This window comes from Aspergillus ambiguus (genome assembly GCF_047715705.1).
Source record: "Aspergillus ambiguus strain CBS 117.58 unplaced genomic scaffold BDV59scaffold_5, whole genome shotgun sequence".
Classification (NCBI taxonomy): Eukaryota; Fungi; Ascomycota; class Eurotiomycetes; order Eurotiales; family Aspergillaceae; genus Aspergillus; species Aspergillus ambiguus.
In genome coordinates, this window is record NW_027395518.1 from 771,226 (window position 1) to 783,800 (window position 12,575).

The following is a 12,575-nucleotide window of genomic DNA, read 5'->3' on the forward strand; positions in this document are numbered from 1 at the left end:
GGTCCATCGAGGTTCGTTTTCTCATTGGCCCCCCCGCCGTTGGATTTCCCCTTCGGAATTTTCTGATTCGCTGTTTTTTACTTCACCCTCTTTGGATTCTCTTGGACCTCCCAATTCCTTTTTCGGGTAGGAGTCGTCCAATAACGCTCCCCGTCTCGGTTGGTTTTTCAACTTCTCAACTGAACCGCAGTAGTCCAGCTGTTAATCTGCACCCTCTGCCAACACATCTCTGCATCCTTGAGACATTTTTATCGTTCTCTCTATCACCGTTGCAACTCGAGCCTGTTTTTCGACAGGGGGACCTGGCTAGGTTAGGTGGTCTAATCCTCCACGCCGGCCGACATCCTCGTACTCTCATTCTGTGGGCATGCTCCCGTCCCCACATGTCAGCTACCTAGTGCTGAGGGGAAATGCGATAGTGGATAGCCACTACCTGTCAAACTTCGCAGGGGCCATCACCATAATGCAATTGGATGCACCCACCAAGGCTAGCATCATCCTGAAATTGGCAGCAGAAGCATCGGGTCTCGGCAGATGACAATCCGGGATATGCCTCAGACAAGTGAGACCGACTACAGCACGAGTCAAATCGAGAGGGGGAGGCGTTTATGGGGGAAGGCGTCTGGAAAAGAGAGCATGTCTCAATATTCGATTCGGCCTTCAACTTTGTCGAAGGGGGGAGGGGGGTGTGATGTCTCGTATATGTGTTCTGCAAGGAATGCTCCACCCACAGCCAACAGCCTCCTTTCCTCAGGGATTCCTTCCACCCCACATCAGGTCAAGCAAGTAGCGTATTCTTCACGAGAAGTCTCATGGAGAATAATCTTTCAAAAAAGTCCAGTGCAGGGCCCCAATAGGCAAATAATCCCCCTCCGCCCCCACATCGATGTCTGTTTGTCACACCGATTCCTCCCGTCTTGACGAAAACAAGCACTAATCAGACTTCCCTGCCTATCGTGTTTCTTCATGCCCGGCGGTTGGCACTAACCTCGAATTGGGGGGGTGATGGAGGAGCTTAGCGCGTAGTGATTGGATTATGTGTGTCAGCTGTTTGGGTTCTGGCAAAGTCACCTGCTTCGATATGTACGCTGTAGGGGCTTCGAGCGACTAAGGAAGTAATACCCCGATACGACTTAGGAAATACAAAAAGAAAAGAAAGAAAGGCAAAAGAAAAAAAAAAAAAAGAAGAAAGAAAATCAGAAATACCATCGTACATCATGATGGAATGCCATCAGTAAGAAATCTGGTAATCTGCCACCCCTTGGACGATACGCCCCTTCGGTGCTGACTTTCCCCACGATCAACCCCGAATTGCGGCGCAGAACAATTGCGCAAGCGGCAAGACTGTCCACCAACCAGGCAGACCATCGTTGCTTTCTTCGGCAGGAGTCTCATCTGACGACTATGCCACTTTAACGTGCCGTCTTCTTTTCCTTTCTTATGATTTAAGTTTCTCCCGCTAGCTGCCTCCCCTGCCTTGCATGATATACGTACATTCCTGCAAGATGCCATCCCGAGGGGTTTGTCAAATCCCGGGAGAAACATTCAATTCCTCCGTGCCTCGTCTGACGGGCTGGCCAGTTCGACTGGTGAACCCAGGAAAGCTGAAGGATGGGGAAGCGCTGGATGATCGTCCGCTATTCATGCGCCTTGTCGAGCGTAGATCTCGTGTCTATCCGGACCAGAGGGCCTTGCTGGTCATTCTTGTTCTTCCACTGCCTTTTTCTGACATCCTGCGTACGCCGCAGAGCATATCTCCAAATGCTTTAAGTTTTCCTCTGCCTTGCAAGTATGGCATGCGTTTGCCTCGTGAGTATCGACAATTCTATCTACAGAGTCCCTGCCCGAACCGTAGTCGACCAACGCGGACCGAACGCCACCTTCAGACAAAGAAGCGATCCGGCCCTTCATCCTTCCGCCCAGTCCAACGTGCCAGAAGCTCAACCCCCCTGTAGTGGCTGATTCTTTCCATGGATGGCCTTCTCATCGCACGCGTACCCGCAGGCGCTATCGGTCACGTGAAGCTCTAACACTGTGACTAGAGCGTTGGCCTCGACTCGGTTCCAGCAGGGCAAGTCTGAGTGGCCAAGCGGGTGGATACAAAGAAGGGAAGACGACGGCAGGGATCGATCGCAATCACTTTCAATATTTACCAAGGGGAGTAGTCACTGGTAGTCGCTGGTAGTCGCCCAGTAGCTCCCGAGAGTTACACGGTTAGGGCCCTTTGGGGGGCCTTCTGGGGGCCCTTTCGGCGGTGTTCGGCAGTGTTCTGATAACACGATGATTCTCTGGGTCCGGTCGGTCCCCCCTCCCCAATTTCATTTAGGAGCGGTGAGCCCAATCCAGGCTTTGACTTTTTGACTCTGGGGCGAATCCGTGAGATCTGCTCGCCTCGGGAGAATCTAGGAACGAGAAGAAAGACAGGCAGGAAACCCGGCCTTGGTCTGATATCCACTGCGTAAGCCCGCTTTGCGGCTCAAGCAGCAGACAGACAACTGACGATTGGTCTGCTGCGGAACTGCTCGATATTGCCGCATCGCCGCGGGGTGGTGGCTCCATCAACGCTGCGTTAGTGACCGACTATTGACCGATCTGGTTACGCCGGTACTTTTCTTTGCTCAAAGGGAAAATTACGTCCAGAGTGATAGGGTCCCTCCTAAATTACGCAATACTGCCTCTGTACAGGACCAATTCTAGAGCGCCGGCCTGCAAGCGAGCGCAACGAGTTGGTCCTGCTAACCAGTTCGATCTAGTTCGCCGAGTCAACGGTCATGGACAGTCTTCGTCCCAGGCAGCTCTTATGTCCGAGCTCCGGATTCCAGAGGCGATGGTGGCGGAAGCCACCATCTTGCTTTAATCTATTTGCGCTCCGAAGCGATGACGAGAGAGGAAGGATTCCATCCAAGGTCGTTTAGGCGAAAAGGGGGACCAGTAGCATCACGACGTTATCCAGAGTAGAAGTCTCTCTCGGCGTGCTCTTCCGAAGTCATTAACGCGTTAATGAAGATGACAACAATCATCATACTACTCCGTAGGTCGCCTCGGGACGGACGGGATCGCCCCGTCCGTTCACTATGCGAAATAGTCCGTTCTAATAATAATGATCGCTACAACTGTCAATAGTCCATGACGGTGGTGATTTCCCGCGAAGGTCTAGGCGGGATGGATCGTCTCATCAATTTCCAACGCCTGCGGACAGGCGCATGGGCGATCCGACAGTCTAGGGCCTGCTGTCATCCTGCGCTGTACTGCGTAAGGGGAATATGACAGTTCTTCTTCGCCCCCACCTCTCTCTGCATGCCATCAAATCCCGGTGATGTCGGTGAGAACAGTGAAGGGGTTTCATTGTGTTTTATTTTTCCTTCATGACCAATGGGCTTGGTTCCAGACGGAAGAAATCGACTGCTCTCTTCGTTGTCCATTCTTCACCGTCCTGGGGCTATCAATCTCTCTGGTCAGGTTCGGGTCCAATTTGTCATGCGTAATTCTTTGTGCGCTGGAGCGACCTTGCCTTAGTCCCGGCAGGCATACGTACATCCAAGATGATAGCCCTCTGTCGTCATTCTTCCGTAGTGGGATGGCTGTTTTAGCTGGTCCTTGGCTCTGCGATACCGGCAGTGGCCAGTCACCATCTCGCCGCCATGGTCTAGATGAAGCAGTTCAGCGACACGCCGAACAAGGCTAGTTGAACACAGCGCGTTTTGTCCTGACTCGGTCCCACGAAGATGAACCGGTCCTCTTGCAGAACCACTCCCCATTCTCCACGGAACCCCACATCGACCGAGGCTGAAGAGCTTCGGTCGGAATGGAAACATGGTTCGAAGGATGGGGATCGACCGTGAACCCATTAACGTTCTTCGTATCAATAATGCAGCATCTGGACTACGCTGACAGCACTAGACGGGGGCTAGTTGTTTTTTGGCCCCCGGCCGAACCATGAGATTGAATGATTGATTTCAAATTAGAGCTGCATATCACACACTGTTGGTGGCCTTGATCGGCACTTTCCTAAAAGAATAAGGAGATGCCATGGTGGTTTGTTTGCTGAACAAGCGATCTACCGGCTGTTCGGTATGGAAGACTTGGTAGGATATGGAAACTCATGCGAATCGATTCCCTCCGGATTGGGGAGATCCTCACATCACGAATTGGATGAATCACACACGCCTTGGGACTTGCTTGACTTTCTTTGTATACACTTCCTCCTGCTGTATTCGTTCCCCCCCTGCGCCCAACACGTGGGGCAAATCTCATACTTCCTCGGGAATAGACTGACCACAAGGTTAGCAGACAGTCATGATTACAACCTAAACAACGAGACTCGGTCAGACCAGGCGCGCAGGAGACAACGTGCTCTGCTGGAGCGATGCAACGCTGCACAACATGTCCCAATGAAAGGCCCCGAACCCACCAACAATGATATTCAACGCCCCAAGCATCAGCAGCATCAGCAGGATCCCACCCACATCAGATGTCGAACCACACCTGCTCCCCCCCTCCGCCATTGATGGGGTGGTAGCCATCGATAGGGGTGGTGGCGCTCGCCAATGCATCCAATAACCCACCCGGTCCCTGGACCGACTGGCCGATGGACATGGAGATATACCCCGTTGGGGTTGCGGCACAGTCAAGGTACAGATGGTCGGCGCGGCGCCTGGACCTATATTCGGTGTACCCACCTTTTTCTTTCATCACGAGTTGCCTCTCAGAGACTTTCGGCGGTGTCTGGCCCTGCAGGGAAATTGAATAACCTCATCCACCGGCGCTAATGTATCAGTCCTCTGACCCCCTTCCCGACATGTCGGTGGAGAGTCCTCCGTACGGAGAAAAACCCCCCGTCCATCACCGGCCAATAGATTCAAGGGGGTGCAGTTGGTTCTGGGTATTTTTAGTTAGTGCGATACGTCGGTCTCGTCAGACGCACACACCAAGGCCGCGTGTGTCTTCAGACCGTTCGATCGACAGATAGATTACCTCCCCTAATGTGAGATTCGATTCTGCTGGTCAGCCAGTCTAAGAAGGGGGGAAGTTTATGCTGCTTTTTTCGGGGGGAAGTGGGCGTTTTCCTACCCTCCTCATTCGCGCACCGCCGCTGACATAAACCGTTTTCTTCTGCACTCGAACAAAACTTGTTTCAACCTCATCTCATCCCAGAAGGGTTGTCTCCCTGGACTCTGTGAACGAAGAATGACGGACTTTTCATGTTTGGACCGGCCTGCATGCTGGAAATGACGAGTCCACCCCCTCTCAGCTGACGGCCGGCGCTGAAGGTTTGCCGACTAATGCCCAACTATCACACCTTCCCAGACTGTCGGGTCCGTGGTGGTATTTTCCCTGCACGTCCGTATCGGCGGCAGACTATGTCCGCCCTACCCTTACCCCCCCCCCCAATCCCTTTCTCCGTGGGCAGGGAGGCAGTCATTGATTCATCCATGCATTCGATTCGATTCCATTCGGACTGGCTGGCTGGCTGGCCTTGCTTGCTAATCGGGTGGGCCGTTCTCCGAGAGTTATCTCCTGGGAGTAATAATGCATGCATGATGCCGGCTCACGGCCTACTAGTGCGATATCGATATTGCCTGAAGATTTCCCTGCCAGTTTTCCTCCAGGGCATGAAAGGCTGGGACATGGGACGTGGTCCGGCCGAAATGGAAGCATCTGTCTATCTGTTTCCTTTTTTTTTTTTTCCCGCTGAGCTCGCTCTTTGTCTGAGTGGCCGGCGATCTCCGTATCAGCCTTAGTTGATTCAACCATAGATGCTATGCTCCGTACGCAAAATGGTAACTATGGGTCGCTTGTCGGCTCGCGCCCCAGAAGCCGCGGGTCGTCTGTCTGTCTGCTAGAGAAACTTCCGGGCTGGGTGGAGAAAAAGCAAATCGCATGACTCGTGCGGTACCATGGAAAGGCGAGCCCTTGTTTCAGCGGGCAAGACACGCTCACACGATCTCGCTCCCGCCGGTCGATTCCATGGATTATGCGGTGGATGTAAGAGCCGGCGACAGACAAATGGAGTTTTGGTCCCTTAGTGTCATGCTGGGTTCCTGACCGGTTGGGGGCGGGGAATTTGCCCTCGGGGTTTGGGCTTGGATGGTCTGCTGTCGACTTGGACGGTCGACGTAAGATGATGATAGGAGCTGGCTGGTGGGGATGAGACTCTGTTTGTTCGTGGTTTGAGGATCATCAATCATAATGATATCATTTGGCCGGTGGGTGTTCGTATAGGTATCTGGATGTACCTAGGTATGTATGGTATTGTATGGTACGTAGTACATACCCCGATAGCTCAGGCAAGAGACATCATGTCGATCCATCCGTCATCGCAGCAGGACGCCGCTTATGGAAAAGCCATGATGCAAGGAATCCTGTTGCGAAGAAACCTGTCGCCGGCTGTTTTGGCCATCCATTGCTGCCTGTGTCTTGGATGTTGGACGCTGGTGTTTGCTGGGTCGGTCGTATTCGGGTTTATCATGATTAGTCCAGTAGGTTGGGAGGTCTTTCTTCCAAGTTGGTCTACGGTGGTAGAGGGTGTGTATCAAAGATATACATGCTATGTAAGGCACGCCGCTACGGTCCATGAAGCAACGAATGCATTGTATTCATACTCTCGCGAGAACACACGCATCTCCCACTGGATTTTAGATATCACATCTCAGCATAGCCCCAACGCCATGCCTATGTCAACAAACAATCAACAAACAATCCCCATCGAGCACGTTCAATCGGCGTGACCGCCAGTAGCCATCTCACAACTACCCCCGTAAGCAACCAACCACTGTACGCAGTCCAGGAAGGAAACTCACGGATCCGCCGCATACTGCACGTTGCACTGCTCCCACATCTCGTCGCGAATGATCGTACTGCGGAAGCGGACCGCATCGTCGATGCTACAGAACCGAAAGACGACATGGCGCGCCTGTCTCCAGAGTTAGCAGTGCCCTCGCCACACAAAGACATAGGGATGTCACGGACATCGCCAGGAATGTAGTGATCGAGGATCTTCTCGACCTTGCGATTCTGCGCGGACGCCAGCTGCATCAGATTCACCATGGACAGGCCCATGTCAGCGCCGACAGCGCGCACGACACGGGTGGCCCCGACGGACAGATGGAAGGAGAGCTGCGAGCTGACGACGTCGACGTCGTCGCCGATATCCACGAACACGGTCATCTTGCGGTCTTTGTCCAGGTCGATGCCGTTCGGGTACTTATCGTAGAAGGCTTTGCAGGCATCGGCGTCGCAGAAGACCACGTGTGCGCTACCGGCTCCGCGCAGCGACACCATCTCGATCAGCCCGCCGTGCACGAGGCTGAGGACCTTGGCCGGGGTGGTCCAGCTGGAGGGCAGGCCTTTGAGGATGACCCGTCTCACTCTGGCAGCTGCGGTCGTTTCTTGTTAGTTACTCGTGGGGGCAAGAGACGACTGTGTACGTACCGGACTTGTCACGGACTTCAGGGACGCCCCAGGTCTTGAACGTGGTCAGATGCTCGCGGTCTTCGAGGGGTTCCTTCTCGTCGGTGGCTGCGACGGAACCGACCTCACCGGCGAGCGAGACGGTGGTCTGGAACTCGGTGGGACCGTTGATGCCGTTAAAATGGTGGACAGAGGCTGCCGGATGCTGGTTCTCGATGGAGGGGACATGCTCGACGTCACTTTCGCCAATCACGCCCCAAGTGTCATTGTCGATGTTGTTGTTGTTGTTGGCTGGGGGGTTAACGTTGGCCGGACGTGTGAGAAAGAGGTCACTTCACTTACTGGAGACGTTGTGGTCATGCTCGTTGGATGAGGACTGGAAGGCGTCGACAGCGTCGTGCTCGTGCTCGTGCTTGGTCCCGGGCTCGCACCGGTTTTCGTTCTCGTTCTCGTTCTGGTCTTCGTTGGAGGAGGGGTCACCAGGAGAAGTCACGCTACTCATGTAGCCCTTCTCGGTTTCGGGGAACTTCAAGGCCCTCGCGGCAGCCATGAAGCCCTCCACGTCGTCGATGTTGGCGACGGGAGCCATGCTGGAGGGTTCGGGGGAAACAGGAGCAAGATCTGAGATGGAGGAGGGAGGATTGCAGGAGGGGACGAGGGTGGGGGAAGAAGAGGAGAAAGAGGAGTGAGAGGAAGGGCGAGGGCGAGCAGCAGAAGAGGGAGAAGAACGATGGGAAGGCTGTTGTGTTGTTGTTAGACAGAAACCAACAGAAGTGAAGAGAGACACACTTTGGGAGTCGCCCGGGGAGCGTGGCTGCTCTCCTCCAGCGAGTAGGCGCTTTTCTCCAGGATACTGTCGAACGCGGCCTGTACTATATTGACCACTCTCATGGACCATTCCATGGTGAGGAGAGTGGTTGCGGCGTGAGTCGGTGATGGTTATCGGGTGTGAGGAGCAGCAGAGGGAGTGGAAGGGAGAGGATAGAAACACTGTTCGCAGAGCGGTGAAGTTACAGTCGGATATAAAGGCTGGGGTAGTTCTGTACTTCCAGAAGGTCTTCACTCAATCAAAACCATTGTTCGTTTATGCAAGCAGACGATCAAACAGGAACTAGTCTGTACATACACACGTCCCCATATAAAGACAACTATCGTGTCGGCAGAGGAACCGTCTCCCAGCCCTCCTCGCCCTCTTTGCGATGTTCCACGATCACCTGGAGTCCATCGCGGCCGCAGAATCCATCATTGCCCGTGGTTCGCTCCACCGTCTGCACCGTTCCACTGCCATCCCCCGATGCATCCGGAACCCAGACAAGCTCCTCTCCGCGTTGCCCAGGGACCTCCGTGCGCCGGGGATTGAACCACGGCAACCCGGCCAGATGGTTCCCAATCGTGTGGATGAAGCTGTACAGTTTCTCGACCCGACGGGTCGTCCCAAGCCAAGACAACGTGCGGGCGTCATACGCCACCCGCACATACGGGTTCACGTAGATCCCCGTGTCGGTGATCTCGTCCACGTTGGACGGCCGGTCCTGGATATCCGCGTGGATGAGGCAGCATTCAGACGCCTCCCAGAACAACTCTGGCGATGCGCGAAACCGCGCGGGCGACCCCTGGGGCGAAGCGTCCCGCTGGAAATACTGCGCGTCAAAGGCCACCATTCCTCCCCAACAGCTGCGAACCCGCACAGCGTCCTTCCCGGCCAGCACATCGTGGCGACTCTGCGCGTCGCCGGCCGTCGAGAACCAGGGGAAAAAAGGGAGCCCCATGCGGTAGCCCTGCAGATCCCGCGTGGCATAGGTGTCGTAGAATTTAAAGGGGTTGGCGAAGTCCACGGCGCAGGCGGCGCGGTACTGCGCCACGCCGTGGTCGTCGGCGTTGGTCGAGAACAGCAGCTGGACGGCGTCGACCGGGTCAAATACGACGTCGTTCAGGAAGAGCAGTTTGTCAAAGCGCAGGTCGGACTGATCCAACGGTCGTAAGGCTCGGTTCCGGACCTCAGCCAGGTATTGGACACGTTTGATCCGTTCCGACCCTCCTGGAATCGTCACCCGGGGCAGACGCCCCAGATCGAATTGCTCCTCGAAAACGATGGAGCTATTGCAGGGGATTCGATCTTCCAGGCCGCGCAGGGCGCTCTCCCCCGCCGCCCCGCTGTCGTTCTCGTAAATGCTCAGAAACACGTTCTCCTCGCCCAGCAAATCAATCAGCTGCAGAACCCCCGCGCCCCACGCACCCCCGGCCAAATCCCCATCTCGGTCGTATAAGCTCGCGGCGATGAAGACCCTCTCGCTGCGGGGGTTGCCTCGGCCGCTGGGCAGTTGCGATTGTGACACGGCATTCCGCAAAGTCTCATAATGCGGGGGCGGTCGGGTATATGATGGACGGAATATCGACGTCAGGACCAGAAGGGCGAGGATGATACCCACGAAGACATGAAGGTAGAAACAGGATCGGCGCAGGAGGAGGCGGCGATAGCAACTGGGTCTTCTGGAAGTGGAGAGCAGGCGCGAGGGTTTGAGACGGCGATATCCCGAATAGGTCGACGAGAACAGGCGTGACACGAAGGGAATCCGATTCGCTAAGAAGCGTGGTCGCGACCTGGGGGGAATTTGGGATTCAAAATCGGCCTCATCGAGGTCAAACGACCCCTGAGAATCCACGGAGGACCGAGCATCGAGCTCATACTCATCAGGGTGAAGGAGGCGAGTAGACATGACGGTCAATCGTCACGGGAGATGCTGACACAGGTGGCCCAGCCCATGCCTGGAGAAACCGACCTGAGAGAATGAACGACGAGATAGGACGGGCGGGACAACTCAGGCAGACATCATCTTGTCGTGACAATTACAAGCTGGAGGGAAAGTTTGGAGCCACAACACGATTTGCCTCAGCGAGGCCGCTTATGTCAGCCCCACCCCGGCCACTCTCTTGACACACACACACACACACACACACACACACACACACACACACACACACACACACACACACACACAGAGTCGTGAAGAAGTCCGATTTAACTACCAGGAATACGTCTACGCTCGCTGGTCTTCCGAAAACTCCGGGCGACCCCGCTTCACGGCCAATTGTGGCGGTCATAGGCTTCGAATCCATGTCTCTCTGGTTCTTTGGCTCCAATGCGGGCGGTGGAGTCGTCCTTCCCAGGTGACGTATGTGCATGGAAGAGCTCTGTCTGTCAGCAGTCAACTCACCTCATCCAGGTCTCTCCTATCTGACATCGTCTCTGGGACTTTGTCTGTGTCACCTTCTATCGATATAGATATCTTCTCTTGGGCCTGATCATCCCTCGTCATCATGTCAAAGTTTGCGTTTGCCAACTCATCCGAGAAAGTCCCTGGGGATGGAATCCTCCCCGCCGAGTTCACAATAAAGACCTCACCGTCGACGGATGTGTGGTCGAAACCTCCGTCCATCGAACGCTTCAACGCCCCGATCCTCTACCGGTCCGTCCCCCTGAAGTCGTTCAAGCGGGTGCGCATCGCGTTCAACGCCCTGTGGAAGAACCAGTACGACCAAGGCGGCATCATTCTCGTGCTGAACGCGGCCGATGGCACCCGGAAGTGGGTGAAAACGGGCATCGAGCTCACCCATGGCAAGCCCCATCTCAGCACGGTGGTGAAGGACCGGTTTGCCGATTGGAGTCTGCAGCCGGTGCCGTCCGGGGGCGGCGCCGCCACCTTGGAGGTGGTCCGCGAGTCGGACAATAGCCTGTGGATCTATCTGGTGGAGGGGGTGTCGAAGAATCCTCTCCGCGAGGTGACCTGGATTTTTGAGGAAACGGATGTGCAGGATTGCTGGGTGGGATTGTATGCAGCGAAGCCTTCGAAGGAGGGAGAGGATCTGGTGGTGAACTTTGGTCATCTGGTTCTCGACCTGGTTTAAGGGTCTCGTGCATCATGCAGCGGTGAATATCCATGGATGTCTTGAATCCGTACTGCGTCGGTAGTAAGATATCAAACTAGCAATACATACGTTCTCCGGTATTGGAGACGATTTATTTCCTGGGTGTCCTGCGTCTGGCGTAAAGGCAGCTCCAAGGACCTCAATATTAGGTTCAGCCATTCTGAATCTGACCAGATCGTGCATCGCTCGTGGAGGAGCTGATGAGACCGATGTGTTCATGCGGGTTTGTCCAGGTACAGTCGAACTACTGCGCACCAACGCACTAGGAGGATGTCCCGGTGGGGCAGTTGAGCATTCCTCCAGGGCTTTTGGCGGCACTCGCGGAAAACGGCTGAAATGGGCAGGATGGGTCTTCTGGTCGAAATAACTCTTGGTGGATTCCAACTCTCCAGATGCTTCGTCTGTCTGCTGCGTAATGAGAATCCAAGAGGGGCGGTTCAACCCGTCAGCGGCTATTCCTTTCCCCGATGTCCGACATTCTGATGCCTATTGGGGAGTCATGGGAGCTGCAAGGGGATTGTCCGGTGATCGAGGGAGTCTCATTTCTTTCAATCCATAGAAGATGAAAATAATACTCCTAATAGAAGAATAAAATCATAAATTATCGACTCGAAGACAATACTTATAGAATAATAAGAAGAAGAAGAATGATAATAATAATACGCGGGAATACATAGGACATCCGATCTTATCATATCTGATGTCTCGCCACTTCTTCCCCCACCAACTTCTCATCCTTCCGATCTTCGCTCTTCGCTCTTCCTCCTCCTCCTCTCATCCTTCATTCCTCTCCCCCCCTCCCTGATCTCATCCCCCCCTTCCTCCTCGGCACCTTTCATCAGGGACTCCATCTCGTCTCGCCTCTTCATGCACCCCATGCGTGTGGTGCGAGGTCGACTCGTGCAGGTTCTCCTCAACGCCTCTTCCACCATCTGAACAATCCCCATTCTTCTCCTCACCACTGCCCCGGAGTTCTTCTGCTTCGGTCCTGGGGTGCCACACTGCCATTTTGGGCTTCGGGCATTCAGCCCATCGTCCACTAACCGGGTGGTCCCTCGTGGCCGTGCATCAGTGCCCGTCAACTCATTGGCCTGCCTCTTCGCCCCGGGGTTGCGTCTACTGCCGCTGTACGCCGTACGACCGATCGATCGTATCATCCCGGTTCCTTGTGGCTCTGGGTCATCCTGGCGGGTCTGAATCTGATCCGACTGACTATATGAATTCCGGTGCCCGACTCC

At 54.8% G+C, this 12,575-nt stretch overlaps 6 protein-coding genes across 6 annotated transcripts; 2 read left to right on the forward strand and 4 right to left on the reverse strand.

The window, feature by feature from the left end:
• Positions 1-968: 968 nt before the first annotated feature.
• On the reverse strand, positions 969-1,350 carry BDV59DRAFT_131725 (uncharacterized protein). Its single transcript, XM_073686976.1, has one exon. It carries the CDS (start codon positions 1,217-1,219, stop codon positions 1,016-1,018), a length of 204 nt encoding a protein of 67 aa, XP_073551015.1. The 5' UTR covers positions 1,220-1,350; the 3' UTR covers positions 969-1,015.
• Positions 1,351-3,928: 2,578 nt separating this feature from the next.
• BDV59DRAFT_131800 (uncharacterized protein) lies at positions 3,929-4,660 on the reverse strand. Its single transcript, XM_073686977.1, has 2 exons — positions 4,412-4,660; positions 3,929-4,307 (listed from the first exon to the last, which is right to left on the reverse strand). Exons 1-2 carry the CDS (start codon positions 4,551-4,553, stop codon positions 4,009-4,011), a joined length of 441 nt encoding a protein of 146 aa, XP_073551016.1. The 5' UTR covers positions 4,554-4,660; the 3' UTR covers positions 3,929-4,008.
• A 196-nt stretch (positions 4,661-4,856) lies between these two features.
• On the forward strand, positions 4,857-6,330 carry BDV59DRAFT_172456 (uncharacterized protein). The gene is made up of 2 exons (XM_073688712.1): positions 4,857-4,979; positions 5,071-6,330. The coding sequence occupies exon 2, from the start codon at positions 5,283-5,285 to the stop codon at positions 5,739-5,741; it is 459 nt and encodes a 152-aa protein (XP_073551017.1). The 5' UTR covers positions 4,857-4,979; positions 5,071-5,282; the 3' UTR covers positions 5,742-6,330.
• A 136-nt stretch (positions 6,331-6,466) lies between these two features.
• BDV59DRAFT_172460 (uncharacterized protein) lies at positions 6,467-8,424 on the reverse strand. Its single transcript, XM_073688713.1, has 6 exons — positions 8,200-8,424; positions 7,753-8,149; positions 7,432-7,701; positions 6,970-7,376; positions 6,801-6,913; positions 6,467-6,749 (listed from the first exon to the last, which is right to left on the reverse strand). Exons 1-6 carry the CDS (start codon positions 8,311-8,313, stop codon positions 6,716-6,718), a joined length of 1,335 nt encoding a protein of 444 aa, XP_073551018.1. The 5' UTR covers positions 8,314-8,424; the 3' UTR covers positions 6,467-6,715.
• A 3-nt stretch (positions 8,425-8,427) lies between these two features.
• Positions 8,428-10,409, reverse strand: BDV59DRAFT_172463 (glycosyltransferase family 69 protein). Its single transcript, XM_073688714.1, has one exon. The coding sequence runs from the start codon at positions 10,125-10,127 to the stop codon at positions 8,559-8,561; it is 1,569 nt and encodes a 522-aa protein (XP_073551019.1). The 5' UTR covers positions 10,128-10,409; the 3' UTR covers positions 8,428-8,558.
• On the forward strand, positions 10,347-11,968 carry BDV59DRAFT_172464 (uncharacterized protein). The gene has a single exon (XM_073688715.1). The coding sequence runs from the start codon at positions 10,729-10,731 to the stop codon at positions 11,314-11,316; it is 588 nt and encodes a 195-aa protein (XP_073551020.1). The 5' UTR covers positions 10,347-10,728; the 3' UTR covers positions 11,317-11,968.
• The last annotated feature ends 607 nt before the right edge of the window (positions 11,969-12,575 follow it).

Bases quoted from the DNA above. Each gene is read 5' to 3' on its own strand.
- BDV59DRAFT_131725 (XM_073686976.1), bottom strand. From the start codon at position 1,219: ATGATGTACGATGGTATTTCTGATTTTCTTTCTTCTTTTTTTTTTTTT.
- BDV59DRAFT_131800 (XM_073686977.1), bottom strand. From the start codon at position 4,553: ATGCATTGGCGAGCGCCACCACCCCTATCGATGGCTACCACCCCATCA. The intron at 4,308-4,411 runs GTGGGTTCGGGG...CTCGTTGTTTAG, and splicing joins GGCGTTGAATATCATTGTTG to GTTGTAATCATGACTGTCTG.
- BDV59DRAFT_172456 (XM_073688712.1), top strand. From the start codon at position 5,283: ATGCCCAACTATCACACCTTCCCAGACTGTCGGGTCCGTGGTGGTATT.
- BDV59DRAFT_172460 (XM_073688713.1), bottom strand. From the start codon at position 8,313: ATGGAATGGTCCATGAGAGTGGTCAATATAGTACAGGCCGCGTTCGAC. The intron at 7,702-7,752 runs GTAAGTGAAGTG...TTAACCCCCCAG, and splicing joins GCATGACCACAACGTCTCCA to CCAACAACAACAACAACATC. The intron at 7,377-7,431 runs GTACGTACACAG...AAACGACCGCAG, and splicing joins TGAAGTCCGTGACAAGTCCG to CTGCCAGAGTGAGACGGGTC.
- BDV59DRAFT_172463 (XM_073688714.1), bottom strand. From the start codon at position 10,127: ATGTCTACTCGCCTCCTTCACCCTGATGAGTATGAGCTCGATGCTCGG.
- BDV59DRAFT_172464 (XM_073688715.1), top strand. From the start codon at position 10,729: ATGTCAAAGTTTGCGTTTGCCAACTCATCCGAGAAAGTCCCTGGGGAT.